The 18,750-nt window shown below is 44.1% G+C and overlaps 1 protein-coding gene across 4 annotated transcripts in view; it reads left to right on the top strand.

Annotated features, from left to right (window-relative positions):
* The window catches only part of GTF2H1 (general transcription factor IIH subunit 1), a 412,621-nt gene that overhangs the window by 90,393 nt on the left and 303,478 nt on the right, over positions 1–18,750 (top strand). For all 4 annotated transcript variants that reach the window (XM_085648057.1, XM_085648055.1, XM_085648058.1 and 1 more), the window contains exons 5-6: positions 7,599–7,692; positions 14,958–15,107. In XM_085648057.1, coding sequence (XP_085504183.1) covers positions 7,599–7,692; positions 14,958–15,107 — 244 coding nt within the window. The remainder of the gene's footprint in view (positions 1–7,598; positions 7,693–14,957; positions 15,108–18,750) is intronic.

Here is an 18,750-nt window from a genome sequence, read left to right as displayed (position 1 = left end):
CAGACTCTCTTTCGAGAATGCTCCACAACCAGATACTCCTCTACAGTCAAAGTCTTCCAGGGTTAAAAAGTAAAAGGCTGCTAGCAATCCTCTTCCTCCTCTACCACTTCCTCTACCACCTCAGTCAACTCTACCGCATCTACCTGCTCCTAATTCATCTCCTGCGGCTTCCCTTCAGGAGTCGCCAGGGTCCTTGTTACAGGGATTACGTTTAGTCTCCATTTTAGTTTTCCTTTTTGGCTTAGCATCTTTTTAAGATGGTGGTTTGAACATGTTTTTCACTAACTTGAGAAAATGCCACGTTTGTATTTATTTTTGGTTGACAATGTTGTGCTGTAGTCTGCTTTGTTAGTTTCAGGGATACATATACTAGAACCCGATGTCCTTGCTTTATTATGTGCTCGTAGGAGGCGACTCTTTTTCCCAGACTCAGTAAAGATGTTATTCTGTGTCTCTAGCAGAATGAGAAGGCCGGTGATTTCTTATTTAAACATCGTTTGTTTTGAATTTGAAGAGTGGCAATTCAAACTGGAATTGTTAAGGAAGCTGCTTAGAGCTGTGACTGAAATGCTGCTCCACAGGCCCCAACATTCATCCTAAGAAGGAAGATAGCTGCGTAGGCAGATATGCATGCAAGCTTGCACACTGAGACGGAGTGTATTAATTAATGCACTGATGCACAATTTCCTGAGGCATTGCACCAAGGTATGGGGTTAGATCATTCTAACTGGGTCTGCTAGAATGGTACTCCCACAATGCTCTTGCTAGAGTAGAGGTATTAGTGATCGATGGGAGTACCATTAGGAACATTTAACATAGTTGAATTGAATACTGCGATCCGGCTACATGTGGCTATCGCTCATTTATATGCAGAATAGGGAACACTCCTCACTGTTCAGAATAACGGTCATTAAAGCTTTCATGGAGGACCTTAAACGGGTCGTGACCCTTAGGGTGCCACCTGCCCTAGTCTCAAATGTGAATATTGTCCTCCCCATACTTATGGGCTTTCACTTTGAACCACTACATTCTAGGCACTACACTCTTACCCTTACAATTCTTCTCCTGGAAAGTTGCTTTTCTATTCGCCTATTCGTCCGTTAAGCGTATTAGTGAGCTATTGGCCCTCGTACTGCACAAACCTTTTCTTCCAGGTACACGACAGGGTCTCCCCTTTCTACCTTAACCAGACCGCTTAGCTCCCAGCCTTCTTTCCCCAACCTGACTCTGTACCAGAACGAGCACTACACACACACACACACTTGATGTCAAGCCAGCTCTTATGTATTACACAGATAGTACTAGGTCCCTCTGTGAAACACTACAGCTTTTTGTTGCCTTTGCACAGCCTCATTGAAGTAATTTCATATCAGCGTCCGGTATGTGCAAGTCGATCATCAAACGCATCCCAACCTTTTATCTTAAAGCCAAAAGGACCTTACCTGCCCTCCCCAGACCTTATTCCTCCCACAAACAGGGCACCACCGTGGCCTTCTATGGGAACATACCCATAGCTGACATCTGCAAAGCTGCCACTTGGTTAACTGCATTCACCTTCACAAATGCAAGTGTGTGGACATTCTTGCACAGTAACAGTCTAGAGTTAATCAATCTGTCCTAAGAACCCTCTTTTAGACCTCTGCTCCGTCCACTGGCTAGTCTCCACTCAGAGAAGTACTGCTTTACAGTGGATGCAGAGCATGTGTATCTATAGCCACACCTGCTGCGAATGGATTATGTTGCCCTTTAAGAATGTGTGCTGAATGTCGTGCTTAGTGCACAACCACCTCGTCGGAACCCAGTGTTTGCTGCAGGTATCTTCAGCTGTAATATTTACATAACACGCATTGTCGCTATGCTATTCTACGGACCACTTCTTACCTACTCTCACCCGCTGTGTGGAAAAACAATCTAACAATGGAGTCAGTGCCCGTGTGAGTTCACTACTAGAGGAGGAGTCACCAATTACTTGTGACTTGAAAGAATTATTCAAAGAAGAGCAAGTTACAAACATCCAAACCCACCACTAAATGGCAGAGAATGCAGAGCATGTGAATCTACACCACTGCATGTGACCGAGATTCTTACAGAGTAAGTAACAATCCTAATTTGAAGCACTTGGCGAATGGACATTAAGGAAGCCTACATTAACAAAGGGGGAAATAATTTAAAGTCCTGGGATATTGCCATAGGTTTGCAGAAAGCTAAAGTAAGTGCTTTCTTCCAGACAATGCAGTCCACTCTAATGTATGGTTACAGTGAAAGACTAGAGGAGTATCAAAATGCTGTTGTAACAGTAACCTGTTTAACTTATTTTGAAGATTTTTTGCAAGGGATTCGTTCTAGTAGTGGGTGGAATAGTTTTTCATACACTTCATGTACAACCTGGAAACAATTGCAAGTGGATTCCTTTAGGCAGGTAGGGGGGGAATTGAAGTCTGAGTGTCCGTAGTCTGTAGTCCAAGCTAGCTGCCGGAAATGGTCTGCTTCTAGGCTAGATCAGTGGTTCTTACCCTGTGGTTTACTCAGGAGGTCCGGGACGGTTTGTAAAATGAAATAATAACAGATTGATAAAATATTTATACTTAAAGTTGGTGTCCTTATCTTGATTTGTTGGAGCAGAGATGTACAACAAATAGAACCTAGTATGGACGATTGGTGGGTTAACTGAAGCATCACTGGTATGTGCCGATAAAGAGAACATGCATTTGGAGACAAAAAGACTAAGTGGTATACTAGAGTCTAGCATATCACTTAGTTTCTTTGCAAAAAAAAGCTACTTTTTAAAACTTAAACGTTACCATCAAAATTACACTTTTCATAAACTAATTCAATGAAAAATTTCCATAATTTGTGTATGTGCTTGAGGTATACTTGTTTCTATACATGTATGTATTGTTTTGAGATTCACAACATGGAAATCTCCAGGGGGTGGTGGGAGTAATCCCTGAATTCCAGTAGTTATTCAGAAGAGGGAAGGGGGGTGCTCAGAAGTTAAAAGGTTAAAAACCACTCCACTGGGCTACATACTTTGTTGTTCCAATATACATGGCTTTGTGGATGATGGAAACCAATTTTATAGTACAACTGGCCTCCTGTTTCAGAATACTTGGAATTAAGGAGATGGTGACGTGCAGCAGGAGATATTTGGGGAAAAGAACATGGATAGACTGGCAAGGATTCTGGCCAAGAACATTCATGAATCAAACCAAAACAGATTAAGAACAGGAGGCTCTGAGGGAATTTTAACGACCACAGTGGATTTATTCCCCAATCAACATACTAAATAACCATACGAAATCCACGGGTCCCAAGAGAAAGTTTCAGAAAATGTTTGTGCAGTAGAGGCTACAAACAGATGAGTGTCTAAGCTCGATGGACAAAGTCACAGTTCAGATCAAATACCTTTAAGGGCCAACAAGGCATACCCCTTATAAGGACTAAATCCCTCACTCACCACGAAGGTGACATGCTTCATCATGGGGATTCTCCTCCCCAAGGAAACCTAGTTCCTTGGAGGGCTACAACTCTCTCAACTCGAGAGAGGAGCACAGGGATGTTTTAACCTAATAAATAGGATATCCTAAATCCTCAAGTGAGCAGTATGAGTGTGAGTGAAGGTGCAGCGCAAACAAGGATGTTGGAATGTGTGAAAATGCAAAAAAGTGGTGTAAAACTGGATAAGGGTTGTATCAACCAATATTTATTCAAATACACCCTTTACCAGGGTTAAAAAACAGTGCACCGACGGTATAGATTTAAAACCGCTCTGGTGATGATAAAAAAACGGTCGACATGTTTCAGCCAAACAGCCCATCGGTGGGGCAGGCTTTCATCAGGACCAAACCAAGTGACACTGCGACAACGTGAAAAACAGTGTAAACAAAGGATACAAAGTGTAATGTTCCAGTATATTCTAAACGCTCTTCAGGCAATCATTGGAATGAAGAGGAAGATCTACCTAAAATGTAAAACCATATGAAAGAGTAAGTCAAATATTCTACATACTTCTCCGAGACGTGAACTATGACTTAAACAGACTTAGACAAAATACTGATAGAAAATGTCTTACCCGCATCTGCTGGGTATTTGAACCCACCTCAGCCTGGCAATCGCTCAGGAAGGGGGCACCACTCTAAAAAGAAACGGTGTACAAAGTCAGAATTACAACACAGTCCTTCCAATGTCTATGGATGAAATATCACTCCTTTAGAGAATCATGGAGGCATGTCTAAATACTTTACCCAGCTAGGCACGTCTCAAAGACCTAAAAAGTATGACACAATAGAGACTAAAAACCGAAAAGTATTTTAAGCAAAGCCACAAGAGTAATCGGGGATTTATTATGATTAACCCCTTCTCAGACTCTCAAAAATGAGGCTTAAAATATCAAAACACGGTGAGGAATTTAGGCCCCTCCCGCTACACTAGCTAACTCGCTTCAAGCAAAAACTATTGCAACAAAAGGTCTCTATCCAGTCTATACAGCGTTCCTGTAAACACTCACCTCTCCGTCGGTACTCCAAACGGTCTAGAGCCGACCACCGGAGGTGAGCTACACATCGGGACCTGCGCCTTAAATAGTCCACCACTCATGTTTAAGCAATTGCAGCTGGGCTGTTCGGCTTGGGACAATCCTACTGCACACTCGCGGGAGCCGGTATGCTTGTTGATGGAACCGCTCCCGCCTACAAAAGCGCAGACGTTACAACGCTGTGTTCGTTCCTCGCGCATGCGCAGATTACCGAATCTAAGAACTAACATTGTGGACATATTGCGGTGATTTTGATCATTTGTGTTGGGGAGGGCAGCAAGAGGGGGAAGGGGGCTCGGCAACCCTCACAATAAATTGACTCCTTGTCAAAAAACCATACACTTAACGCGGCTGATGCATATGTTTAGGCAAAAAGCAGCCACATAGTAGAACTACTGACAAGTGTATTGACTGACAGCACAAATACACTGGTATCAAGTATTAATGGTGCTAAATGTAACATAAACACCGCTGACATGGATAGAAACACATAATGACGGCCAAAGCCATATAGTCAAACCCGGACCTTAAAGCCAGCAACACAGTCATCAGATGACTGGTGCTTATTTAATGTCAAGAAGAAGGTGTTTTTCCACTCGTTACTCGTCCACCCGTGGTTCTTTCCATCTTTTGTTGTTTAGATCATCACAACATTAGGGATTGCCTGGGTGACAATTTAGAGTGACAACCACTGTCTATACATCTGATGACTGTGTTGCTGGCTTTAAGGTCCGGGTTTGACTATATGGCTTTGGCCGTCATTATGTGTTTCTATCCATGTCAGCGGTGTTTATGTTACATTTAGCACCATTAATACTTGATACCAGTGTATTTGTGCTTTCAGTCAATACACTTGTCAGTAGTTCTACTATGTGGCTGCTTTTTGCCTAAACATATGCATCAGCCGCGTTAAGTGTATGGTTTTTTGACAAGGAGTCAATTTATTGTGAGGGTTGCCGAGCCCCCTTCCCCCTCTTGCTGCCCTCCCCAACACAAATGATCAAAATCACCGCAATATGTCCACAATGTTAGTTCTTAGATTCGGTAATCTGCGCATGCGCGAGGAACGAACACAGCGTTGTAACGTCTGCGCTTTTGTAGCGGGAGCGGTTCCATCAACAAGCATACCGGCTCCCGCGAGTGCGCAGTAGGATTGTCCCACGCCGAACAGCCCAGCTGCAACTGCTCAAACATGAGTGGTGGACTATTTAAGGCGCAGGTCCCGATGTGTAGCTCCCCTCCGGTGGTCGGCTCTAGACCGTTTGGAGTACCGACGGAGAGGTGAGTGTTTACAGGAACGCTGTATAGACTGGATAGAGACCTTTTGTTGCAATAGTTTTTGCTTGAAGCGAGTTAGCTAGTGTAGCGGGAGGGGCCTAAATTCCTCACCGTGTTTTGATATTTTAAGCCTCATTTTTGAGAGTCTGAGAAGGGGTTAATCATAATAAATCCCCGATTACTCTTGTGGCTTTGCTTAAAATACTTTTCAGTTTTTAGTCTGTATTGTGTCATACTTTTTAGGTCTTTGAGACGTGCCTAGCTGGGGAAAGTATTTAGACATGCCTCCATGATTCTCTAAAGGAGTGATATTTCATCCATAGACATTGGAAGGACCGTGTTGTAATTCTGACTTTGTACACAGTTTCTTTTTAGAGCGGTGCCCCCTTCCTGAGCGATTGCCAGGCTGAGGTGGGTTCAAATACCCAGCAGATGCGGGTAAGACACTTTCTATCAGTATTTTGTCTAAGTCTGTTTAAGTCATAGTTCACATCTCGGAGAAGTATGTAGAATATTTGACTTACTCTTTCATATGGTTTTACATTTTAGGTAGATCTTCCTCTTCATTCCAATGATTGCCTGAAGAGCGTTTAGAATATACTGGAACATTACACTTTGTATCCTTTGTTTACACTGTTTTTCACGTTGTTGCAGTGTCACTTGGTTTGGTCCTGATGAAAGCCTGCCCCACCGATGGGCTGTTTGGCTGAAACATGTCGACCGTTTTTTTTATCATCACCAGAGCGGTTTTAAATCTATACCGTCGGTGCACTGCTTTTTAACCCCGGTAAAGGGTGTATTTGAATAAATATTGGTTGATACAACCCTTATCCAGTTTTACACCACTTTTTTGCATTTTCACACATTCCAACATCCTTGTTTGCGCTGCGCCTTCACTCACACTCATACTGCTCACTTGAGGATTTAGGATATCCTATTTATTAGGTTAAAACATCCCTGTGCTCCTCTCTCGAGTTGAGTGTTGTAGCCCTCCAAGGAACTAGGTTTCCTTCCTTGGGGAGGAGAATCCCCATGATGAAGCATGTCACCTTCGTGGTGAGTGAGGGATTTAGTCCTTATAAGGGATATGCCTTGTTGGCCCTTAAAGGTATTTGATCTGAACTGTGACTTTGTCCATCAAGCTTAGACACTCATCTGTTTGTAGCCTCTACTGCACAAAATTTTTCTGAAACTTTCTCTTGGGACCCGTGGATTTTGTATGGTTATTCAAGAACATTCATGCCCTACAATTCCCAAACAGGGAAGACTTTGCAGGAATATTCATGACATCTCACCTGCTCTTGACTTCTCCTCTACCTCTATCGCCATGTCCATGCTAGACTAAGTAGATGTTGAGTACATATAGTGAATCTCAATACTCCGTTGTGGCCCTGTATCCTGCAGGCTTGAACGGAGTAGTCAGTTGATTTTTTTTTTTTTTCCCATAACTTATCAAGGATAACTCCACAAGGGTATGTACGTTAATTAACCTGGCTTATTACTTTCCCGAATCCAGAAACTCAACCTGTATTGTTGCCTTTGCTAACTTTCCCAGTCATCATCTGCTCAACAGCACATTACACCACCACCTCATTCTAGTTTCCATACTGTACTTCATTCATCTTATGGGCTATGCACTGTTCTAGAATGGTCACATTTGAAATTTGAATCTAGATTTGCAAACCAAGTTTTTCCATACTTGTGGGCAACTGGTAAAGTTTATGTATTGTATACCATGCAATGAGATGAACTGTATATTTTGACTCTGTTTTTATCATTATTTCAGGCTGATGTTCGTCCTCAAACTGATGGCTGTAATGGTCTTCGATATAACTTGACATCAGATATAATTGAATCCATTTTCAGGACATATCCAGCAGGTAAGCCAAATTAAATGTTACTATACCACATGCAAGCCCTAACAGTGGTTGGGCAAGCATTTCTTTTGTTTAAGATTTTCAAAATATGAACTTTGAATCTTATGTTGATTTCAACCCGAAATGTGACATTTTATGCTATTTGGTAATGTTAATCTTCTCCATTTGTAACTAAAAATATTTAAAAAAAAAATTTTAAGTAACACCTGAATTAGCAGTTTAGTTTTCTGTAAAGAGATTTTGATACAATTGCAGCAGCTTTCTTTATAGCAGTTCTTTCAGTAAGCTGAAAGTCAGTGCTGTAAGGAGACCGAACATGCAGCTGTCAACACTCCGGAAGATACTAGACTCCTTTCCTCTGTTAATCACTGAATTTAGATCTTGATCGTGGCAATCTTTCCCCATCGTTCTGTAACCTTCTGTTCGAGGCGGAGGCATATGAGCTGCAAATCACACACTAGGATAGTAGATCGCCATCTGGTGTTGGGCTCAGATGCTTGCACGTTGTTGTTGTCTTGGAAGAAGTGTTTGTGGTCACGAGATAGGTGACTCCTCCCTTGGACGATAGTGCGCATGGGCATCAACTCCATCGTTAGATTGTTTTTTTCCGCCATTGGGTTCGGATGCAACTTTTCCGCTCCAGTTGGAAATCTTAATTCCAAGCTTCTCGAAGCGCAAAAATTCCACAAAAACCATCAAATCGCCTTCATCTTTGACATCGATTTCATCGGCTCGATTCCGGACGTTGATGCGGGCCGCTGGGCCTATCCACGCCTTTAAGGCCTACAGCTCATGGAAAGGACGCCTTTCAAAAAATTCCCCCAGTTTCGAGCAACATTTCCACACAGTGACCATCACAAGGTCTGTAACCTGTGCCTATCACCTGAACACGACGAGTCCAGCTGTCCAGCCTGTGCATCCTTTCGATCCAAAAAGTCCATTCAAGATCGAAGGGCTCGAAGACACATCATGGCACAGAGACTAGCTCCGGAACCAGAGGACATCTTTGATGAAGGCCCCGATGTCCAAGAAGAAGATTCCGAGGATCTCCAAATCATCTCCGAAGCAGAGGACTCAGACGACCCATCACTCCTGGGCAACGTGTGAGTACTACTGCCCCTGCCCCAACCCCTCCAAAACCAAAGGCAGTGGTCAAGACTTCGCCTTTTGGCCCCAGTCGAGACCGAAAACATCCTTTAGAAGCCCCGCCTCCAGGCTCTGCTCCGAAGAAACAACACAAGCCTTCCGGTAGCTCAGGACCGAGCAAACCACATGTCATTGTCCCACCAGCACCTTTGGCACCGAAGCCAAAAGTCCACTCGGCACCGAAATCGGCTCCAACGCCTTCGGCCCCTGAAAACGCCAAGGTTCATAGATAAACCGGCGTCAAAGGTTCCCAAGCCTAAAGATCCAGCTTCGGCCCTGAAACCATTGGCACCGAAACAAACGGCTAAGGACAGTGATACACCTCCTAAAGCCAAAACCTACACGGATCAACCAAAACCTCGCTCTGAACCGAAAAAATCGGCACCGAAAACTGCTCCAGAGGAACAAGAACTTTTTCACCCAGATGCCATCGATCCAATGCAGAAAAAGATTTGTATTAACCCAAAGACTGGACAGGTCACGGCTGTGCCATGTAAAAAACGAAAACTGGACACACCATCTGCTCCAGTTTCTGTACACAGGAAGGACTCTGCAACATCGCCTATGCCCCCTTCCTCTCCTATACTGCCTTCTAACCCACCTCCTCTGCCTACACCACCCTTACCTGTAACTTCTCCACCACATACACCACCTCCAAATGATGATGATGACCACCTAGGGGGTGGGGGTGATCCTAATGACCCGTTCACGGATCCAGATACCTCACCACTTGATGATTGGGCATTCCCTCTCCCAACAGACATGCCAGATCCGCAGCCATATCCCTCCAAACCATCTCCCCCAGATGATTACCTAGGGTTTGGCCAATTATTAAATGGAGCAGCCCTTTATCATGTCGTTACAATGCACTCCGACGCACCAGAGGAAGACTTCCTCTTAGATACTTTGGAACAATCTCAAAAGTCAGTACAAATACTACCTATGATCAAAGGAGTCATTAAGCACGCCCCCGAGGTATTTAAAGACCCCGTCCGTGCCAGGGTTCTTAACCCTAGAATAGAAAAGAAATGTAGGCCTGCCCCTGAAGATCCTACTTACATCAAAGGACTGTTGCCCTTGGATTCTTTGGTCGTTTCCAATGCTAGGAAACGCGCCAACTCCCAGACCACAGGAGATGCACCACCCCCGGACAAAGAATCCAAACTGCTAGTAGACTCTGGCAAAAGAGTAGCAGCACAAGCCGCTAATCATTGGCGTATTGCCAACACCCAAGCACTACTAGCACGATACGACAGGGCACACTACGGCCAGTTAGAGAATCTCTTACAACATCTGCCTGAACAATATAAAACCCAGGTAAATGACCTTATCCAAGAGGGCAAGCTTATTTCAAATGCGTCAATTAAATGTGCACTTGACGCCGTAGACACTGCCTCTAGAGCAATGAACACCAGTGTGCTCCTTAGACGACATGCCTGGCTACGTATTTCAGGCTTTAAGCCAGAGGTACAAACTACCATACTTAGTCAGCCATTCAATCAAGAACAGTTATTTGGGCCAGCCGTAGACACTGCCCTTGAAAAAATGAAAAAGGACACCGAGACTAAGTCCATGGCAGCATTACAGTCTCCACAAGCACGTGGCTCCTTTCGGCGCTCCTTCTACAGAGGAGCTTCCAAAAATATGGGCGCAGACACCTCCTCTACATTCAAAGACACTACACAAACATCCCCCAGTAGAGGATATTTTAGAAGCGGATACAGAGGAAATAACAACGAGGGACGAGGTCGAGGTAATAACAACGCTCGCACCTCCCCTGCCACAAAACAGTGACTTTCCTCCGCTTCCCCCCGACCATCTTACTCCAGTCGGGGGCAGACTAACACAGTTCCTACCTGTCTGGCACAACAGACAGGTGGGTAAGACAAATTATCCAGTATGGTTACTGCCTGGAACTTACAACTACCCCCCCACATATACCACCCAAACAGCGTTCGATGTCCCCAGACCATCTTACGCTCCTCAAACAAGAGGTTCCCTCACTGCTCCAAAAGCACGTAATAGAGCCAGTTCCCTTAGAACATCAAGGGACAGGGGTATACTCACTCTACTTCCTAATTCCCAAAAAGGACGGGACTCTAAGACCAATACTCTACTTCAGACCCCTAAATCTGTATATACACTCAGATCACTTCCAAGTGCTCCCACTGCTGCAACAAGGCGATTTTCCTTGCCACGCTAGATCTCAAGGACGCCTACTTCCACATTCCCATACATCCTGCTCACAGGAAGTATCTAAGGTTTTTGGTGGACGGACAACACTACCAGTTCAGTCCTTCCATTCGGGGTAACAACCGTGCCCAGAGTATTCACAAAATGTCTGGCAGTAGTAGCAGCACATCTCAGAAGACAACAAATTCATGTCGTCCCGTATCTAGACGACTGGCTAATGAAAGCCAAGTCATTCACCAAATGTGTTCTACACACTCACCAAACCATCCAAATGTTACACAACTTGGGGTTCACAATCAACTATCCCAAGTCTCATCTCCAACCCTCTCATATACACCAGTATCTAGGAGCCACCATAAACACCTCCACAGCCCTAGCATATCCCAGCCCAGCCAGGATAGCCAATATACAAGCTCTTATCACAAAATTTCAAATCCAACACTCTCTTCCAGCAAGAGTGTTCATGCAACTCATAGGCATGATGGCGTCTTGCATCTTCATTGTGCATTATGCAAGACTTCAAATGCGTCCCTTGCAAGAATGTCTAGCACGTCAGTGGAACCAGGCTCACGGACAACTCACAGATCTGGTGTTAGTGGACAGCCGCACACATCGCTCTCTAAAATGGTGGAACATAACAAACTTGTCCAAAGGGCAGCCGTTCCTAGAGCCTCTTCCACAGATAGTGCTGACAACCGACGCATCACTCACAGGATGGGGAGCTCATCTCCTCGGACACACCACTCAGGGCAAATGGAACACTCAACAGAAAGTGCTCCATATCAATTACCTGGAACTGCTAACAGTATTCCTAGCACTAAAATCATTCCAACTACATGTACAGAACAAGGCTGTCCTCATCCGGACGGACAACATGGCAGCCATGTATTACATACAAAAACAAGGAGGCAAACATTCTATACAGCTGTCCCAGCTCGCACAGGACATTTGGAGATGGGCCATTCCTCAGAACATATACCTACTTGCAGAACACCTTCCAGGGGTTCACAATCAAATTGCCGATCTGTTAAGTCGACAAACACAACAGATCCATGAATAGGAACTACATCCCCAAGTCCTACTGCCCTTTTTCAAACAATGGGGCCAACCAGACCTAGATCGGTTTGCCACACAAACGCAAAATGCCCAACCTTCGCCGCCAGTTTTCCCCACCCGGAGTCAAAGGGCAATGCGATATGGATGAACTGGTCGGGCAGATTTACGTACGCTTTTCCGCCTCTCCCACTCATTCCACTAGTAGTACGCAAGCTCAGGCAGCAGTCTCTCAAACTGATCCTAGTAGCTCTCAAATGGGCACACCAGCCGTGGTTCACAACACTACTGGAACTCTCTCTAGTTCCACACCAAAAACTGCATCTCTCCCCGTCCTTAATTACCCAGAACCATGGAGAGATCAGACATCCAGATCCAGGTCAACTGAATCTGGCGATCTGGCTCCTGAAGTCCTAGAGTTCGGTTACCTTAACCTGCCACCAGACTGCATGAACATTATAAAAGAAGCCAGAAGACCTACCACTAGAGCTTGCTATGCTGCAAAATGGAAAAGATTTGCCATTTACTGCACTAACAATAATATACACCCACTGGATGCATCCATCCAGAACATCATTTGCTACTTACTACACTTGCAAAGATGTAATTTAGCATACTCATCCATACGTCTCCACCTAGCAGCATTAGCAGCTTACTTACAAAATCGACAACACTTGTCACTCTTTAGAGTCCCTGCGATCAAAGCCTTCATGGAAGGACTTAAAATAATGATTCCTCCCAGATTACCACCCTCTCCAGTATGGAATCTAAACATTGTTCTTACTAGGCTCATGGGACCCCCATTTGAACCTCTGCATAAATGCGAACTACAGTTCCTCACATGGAAAGTAGCTTTCCCTGTCGCTATCACATCCCTCAGAAGGGAAAGTGAAATCCAGGCTTTAACCATACAAGAACCATTCTTACAATTACACCGTAACAAAGTGGTTCTTAGGACAAATCCAAAAGTCATATCTCCTTTTCATCTTAACCAATCAGTAGAGTTACCAGTGTTCTACCCAGACTCGGTAGCTGAAAGAGCTCTTCATACCTTAAATGTTAAAAGAGCCCTTCTTTACTACATTGACAGAACCAAATCATTCCGCAAAACAAAACAATTGTTTGTAGCTTTCGCTCCACCACATAAGGGCAACCCCATTTCTAAATCTGGGATAGCTAGGTGGATAGTTAAATGTATCCAAATATGCTACCTCAAAGCTAAACGCACACAAACAGTTCCCCCTAGAGCGCATTCCACACGCAAAATAGGGGCTTCCATGGCATTCCTAGGTAACATTCCCTTAGACCTTTGTAAGGCAGCCACATGGTCTACAACACACACCTTCACTAAACACTATTGTGTTGACGTGCAAGCAAAGCAACAAGCTTCTGTGGGCCAAGCTGTCCTTAAAACTTTATTTCAAACTGCTGCAACCGATACAGGTGACCGCCGCTAGGGGAGATACTGCTATATAGTCTATCCTAGTGTGTGATCTGCAGCTCATATCCCTCGAACGGAATATGCTACTTACCATTATGCATCTGTTCTTGGCGTGTAGAGCTGCAGATCCACACACGCCCACCCACCTCCCCGGGACCTGTATCTGTTCCAGCATGGTCTTACTTAGATATCACACATGGACATCTCTCTCTCTTCTACAAACTCAATCATTTCCCATCATGGCGAAAAACAATCTAACAATGGAGTTGATGCCCATGCGCACTATCGTCCAAGGGAGGAGTCACCTATCTCGTGACCACAGACTTCTTCCAAGACAACAACAACGTGCAAGCATCCGAGCCCAACACCAGATGGCGATCTACTATCCTAGTGTGTGGATCTGCAGCTCTACATGCCAAGAACAGATGCATACTGGTAAGTAGCATATTCCTTTCAGAGAAATAGCAGTTTTAGATAACCTGTTGTGGTGTTACTAGCCACAAAGGGATAGGCGGTACTGGTGTTACAGTACTTCATTTAAACTAAAGAAACCATAAGAGACACATTATAACTAAACTACTTTGTTATAGGAACACATTAGTCAAATGTTTTACTACTATGATCTAAAAATGTAAGATGTGAAGAAAAAAATGGAATGGATCGATTTTGAGGTCCTGTGAGTAGAGTATGATACTTATTTTCTCAATATAGTTATGGGTACTCTTGGCACTGACAGATTGACTTTTAGTATTTGTGAGAACCTCATTACCTAAAAGGTCTCCCGATGACTTTCTCAACTGAAGCCATCTCATACCTATAATGTGTCTTCATAATGTTTTTGAAAATTGTATGATAATTGAGCCTAGTGAATCAAGAGGTCCAAAACCCTGCAAGGAAATCTCAGCCACGTTTAGAAAGCAGTTGGTGGAAGAAATGTTGAGTAGATGTGGTATGAGATTGACAATGCTGTGTAAGGTAGAAGATGCTAAAATTTTAATGTATCTGCATTCAAGCAGCCAGTTGTAAACGTAATAATTTTTTTCATTGAAAGCAGTGCAGAGATTTTCTAAATGCTCGGATGGGATATTTTTCCTGAGTACTAATATTAAATGGCCAGCTGCGTTTTGCATCCTCTGATCTATGAATCAAAAATGAGCGAAGACCCATTTATAAAGCATTACAGTAATCGGTCCATGAGCTGTTGAGAGCTAAGCTTATATAAGCACTGCTCAGTTTAGAATAGGTGCATTTTATTCAATGTCTGTGATGTTTACTATAATCAAGGCAAACTTTGCAGTTAATGTGCATTAATTTCTAGTTGTATCATGAACCTTATGTCAGTCAGAAACGGTGAAATAATTTGCTCCTATTAAATAGAAAATATTGGAGCGTTGTTTGCAGAGGATTTACCAAAACCATGTTTTCTTCCATTCAGTGAAACTGAAATATGCAGAAAATGTACCACACAACTTGACAGAGAAAGAGTTTTGGACACGATTCTTCCAATCCCATTATTTCCACAGGGATCGATTAAACATGGGTTCAAAAGATCTTTTTGCTGAGTGTGCCAAATTAGATGACACAGGTAAGCTTTACACTTTATGTTCTTATATATTTTCATTGTTTTTGTGTTTATAATTTTAACAGTAGGAGTGTGGTGCTTATCTTATTCAAGCAAAGATTTTCAACTTCTAGTTTCATGGGCGCTCTTCAGTGTAGAAATTGACCCTGTGCAAAATAAGTAAGCTGAAAACACATTTGCTATAGACCAGTTTCGTTCATGCCATCATGTTGATTAATGCAGCCCTTTTCAAATGTTTTCTCATAAAACTGCAAGTGCTGAGCCTGATTCCAATCACTTACAGCTTTTTGCATATATATCTTTTGAATCCCATGATTTGCCCAAGATCACTCGTATATGGTTTAGTGGAAAAGCTGGAATTGGAACCCAGTCCTTCTGGCTTTGTTTGCAGTTTAGATACTAAACATTTCTAACCTCCCTCCCTTTCTTTCCTTTCTATCCATCAGTATCATATCAATCATTCTTTTCTAATAGTCTTTTTTCATATAATGCAAAGATAAAGGGACGTGGCTGACAGATGACACTCTGCAAATGGGAGGTGGTAGTCTACGTGTCATGAGGCATGTGTATTAAGGGTTGAATGCGCTTATGTGAAGAAACGGACTATGTCTGCGGGGGAATAAGATGCCCTGAAAAAAACTGTACCAAATTTGGCTGATTGATCATTTTTTGTAGTCCTTTCTAGAGATCATTTTGTTGCATCCTATCTGGCATTGCTAGCTAATTCTGTAACATGGTATCCTTTCCTAAAAAAAAGTTTTCATGGGACAGGGAACTATCTTAACCTTTCTAATTATGTAGTTGAAGGTTTGCCTTTCTGGCTTGAATGTCGTTTTGGCAGACTGGCAACATCATTTATGCCATTCTGGCCTTTTGTAAGGTTCCCACATGTTTGAATATCTTCACCCTGACAGCAAGGGAAACGTAGCCCTAGCAAATATTACTTCACGATCGTACTACATCAATAGCTTGTAGTTGGGAATTACTAAAAATGTATTACACAAACTTCAAGTGGTCCAAACTGCCGGAGTTAGAGCAATTCTTTTTTTTTTTTTTGTTTTTTTTAACTTTTTTGTTTCTTTTATAATCAAATCAACAATAAGATCTCATCAGTTAGTTACAATTGTCTTTGGTGTGAGAAACACATTTCAATGACAGCACATATGTCTCCATTTACAGTATACACTCCTATCTCTGCGATGAAAGTACCCCTGCCCTTGCAACATAACTCAGACTAGTCACCACTTTCCAACTCCAATTGTGTAGCCCTATCCCCTCAAATGTTTTCCCCGGCAACCAAACGCTACTCACAAACTAGTGCGGTTCAGACTCCGGCATTTTCCACAATCTGAGCCTGTCTGGGGGGGAATGGGATGATACCTCCACGACCACAATGCCCCGCTCGACGTGACAGTGTTCCGACCACATGAGCTAACTAACCCCCGTGGGTACAATCCCTGAGCTAGAGTGGGATGAAGAGGCAGTGGGCAGTGTCGCGATATATGCTCTGTAGGGACCCCAGATATCTTTAGGGCGCGCTATGCTGGGAAGTAGACTAGAATAGATCTCGCTGTTTGTGCTGCAAAAGGCCAAACCAGTAAGCCAGTCCTGTGTCGTGGGAACCGCCCCGCCCCCCCAGCGCAGTGCAATCTCTCGTTTTGCCAGCAGAAAACCCAGGAATGCCAACCTCCGGACTGTCTTGGGAAAATTGACCGTATACCCCAACAATGCCACCTCCGGGGTAGGAACCAAAGTAAGCCCAATACGATTGTATACGTGGACAGGTCCAAGTCATATGGGCAAAATCAGCGTGTGGGGCGCCGCATTTCCAGCATGTGTGGGGCCTCTCTGGGTCAATTTTATGTAGTTTTGCAGGTGTCATGTAGCTTCTACGAAGAAACTTATAATGAAAAAGCTTATCGCGACTATTTAATGATACTCTTTTGGTGACCTTGCAGCAGGCGGACCATTGATCATCCGAAATAGGACGTCCCAGGTCGGACTCCCACACCAAACGCAGCTTATCGTCTATGCAGGGAACCTGTGCTATACACAGTTTGTACAGTTTGGAAATTATATGCGCCCCTGTTTCCTTCTCGATGAGGAGAGTCAATGGCTCGAAAGAGGCTGGCTCTAATGGGAATCCCCTTATCTCAGATCATGCTGTTAAATAAAGACGGTTGAGAACACATTTGTCCATGAATGTGGCGTCCCTGAAGCGTGCATCTTCTGAGACCGAGAATGTGTACGCCCGGGTACAAATCACCCATCTTGGTGATTGCAAACGTAGTCCATGTGCGTTGCACGAGTTTCTCGCCGGTTGTGGGAAGCCAACGGGGATTTGGCAACGGAAGAGACTAGGAATATAAAATGGACTGGTCCGTGTAGCGCAGGAGCCTGTTCCATGCCCAGCTAGTGGTCGAGACCGTTTGTATGTCGACCGGACTCCTGGGTTCGCCTCTAGGCAGTACCGCTGCCAAGCGGTCAGGAAGAACAAAGTCCGCTTCCGGGCGCAGAAATGGAATCCATGCATCAGGGTGGTACCAGGCGTAGGCATGGGCGCATTGTGCGATCAGGTAATATAGATAAAAATCAGCTACTCCAAATCCGCCTCTATCGTACGGGAGAGTGAGTATCTTCCACCGGGGCTGTTTACCGCCCCAGACCAATCTTACTAGATGGGATCGCAATGTGGCAAAAAAACTCTGAGTGAGGGGTTGGGGATATTATTAAAAAAAAAAAAGAAATTTGGGGAGCACTATCATCTTTATGATAGCGATTCTACCTGCCATGGATAAAGGAAGCCGTAGCCATTTGTCAACTTGCGACTCGAGTTTCGTAATCGCGCAGCCATAATTAAGTCGTAGAATCTAATCTTGATTCAGGTTTATGTGGATACCCAAATACCTTAGTGTCCGCGCACCACTCCAGCGGAAATTCGCCTTGCCAATGGGAGGTGCTGCTGGTCAACGGAAAAATGAGGGACTTATGCCAAATGATACCCAGCCCAGAGTGCCGACCAAAGCAAAGTATTTCCCGTATAAGCGGTGCTAGGTTCAGATGTGGCTCTAAGATAAAGGATAGTATCATCGGCATATAATGAAACCAATAGGGGACCTGTCCTGAATTGCAGCCCTCTATGAAGATGACACTCTTGAAAATGTCGAATTAAAGGGTCCATGGCGAGAATGAACAAAAGAGGAGACCGCGGACAACCCTGGCGGGTGCCACGGGTAAGAGCAAACAGGCGTGACAACGTGCCATTAATGCGGAGCCTTGCCGTGGGCCGACTAAGAGCCTCGTGGTGGCAATGAAACCAGCCGGCATGCCCATCCGCCGCATTATGGATAGGAAGAAGGGCCATTCAAGAGTATCGAATGCTTTTTCTGTATCAATCAGTATGGCCGCCGCTGGAGTAGCGGGATTTATTGTATGCAGTACTGAGAAAGTCCGCAAATTCAATGAGGTCGAGCGGTGGGCAACAAAGCCCGATTGAGCCGGCGAAATAATGAACTCCATCAATTGTGAGAGTCTGTTGGCCACGATTTTGGCGAGGATCTTGTAGTTGATGTTCAAGAGTTAGACCAATTCTGAAACTTCCACATAATGGTTCAGTTTCTCAGGGACATTAGGAAGCTGCATTAGC

Source organism: Triturus cristatus, chromosome 3_2 (genome assembly GCF_964204655.1).
Source record: "Triturus cristatus chromosome 3_2, aTriCri1.1, whole genome shotgun sequence".
NCBI classification, from domain to species: domain Eukaryota; kingdom Metazoa; phylum Chordata; class Amphibia; order Caudata; family Salamandridae; genus Triturus; species Triturus cristatus.
This window is presented reverse-complemented; position numbering and strand designations above follow the sequence as displayed.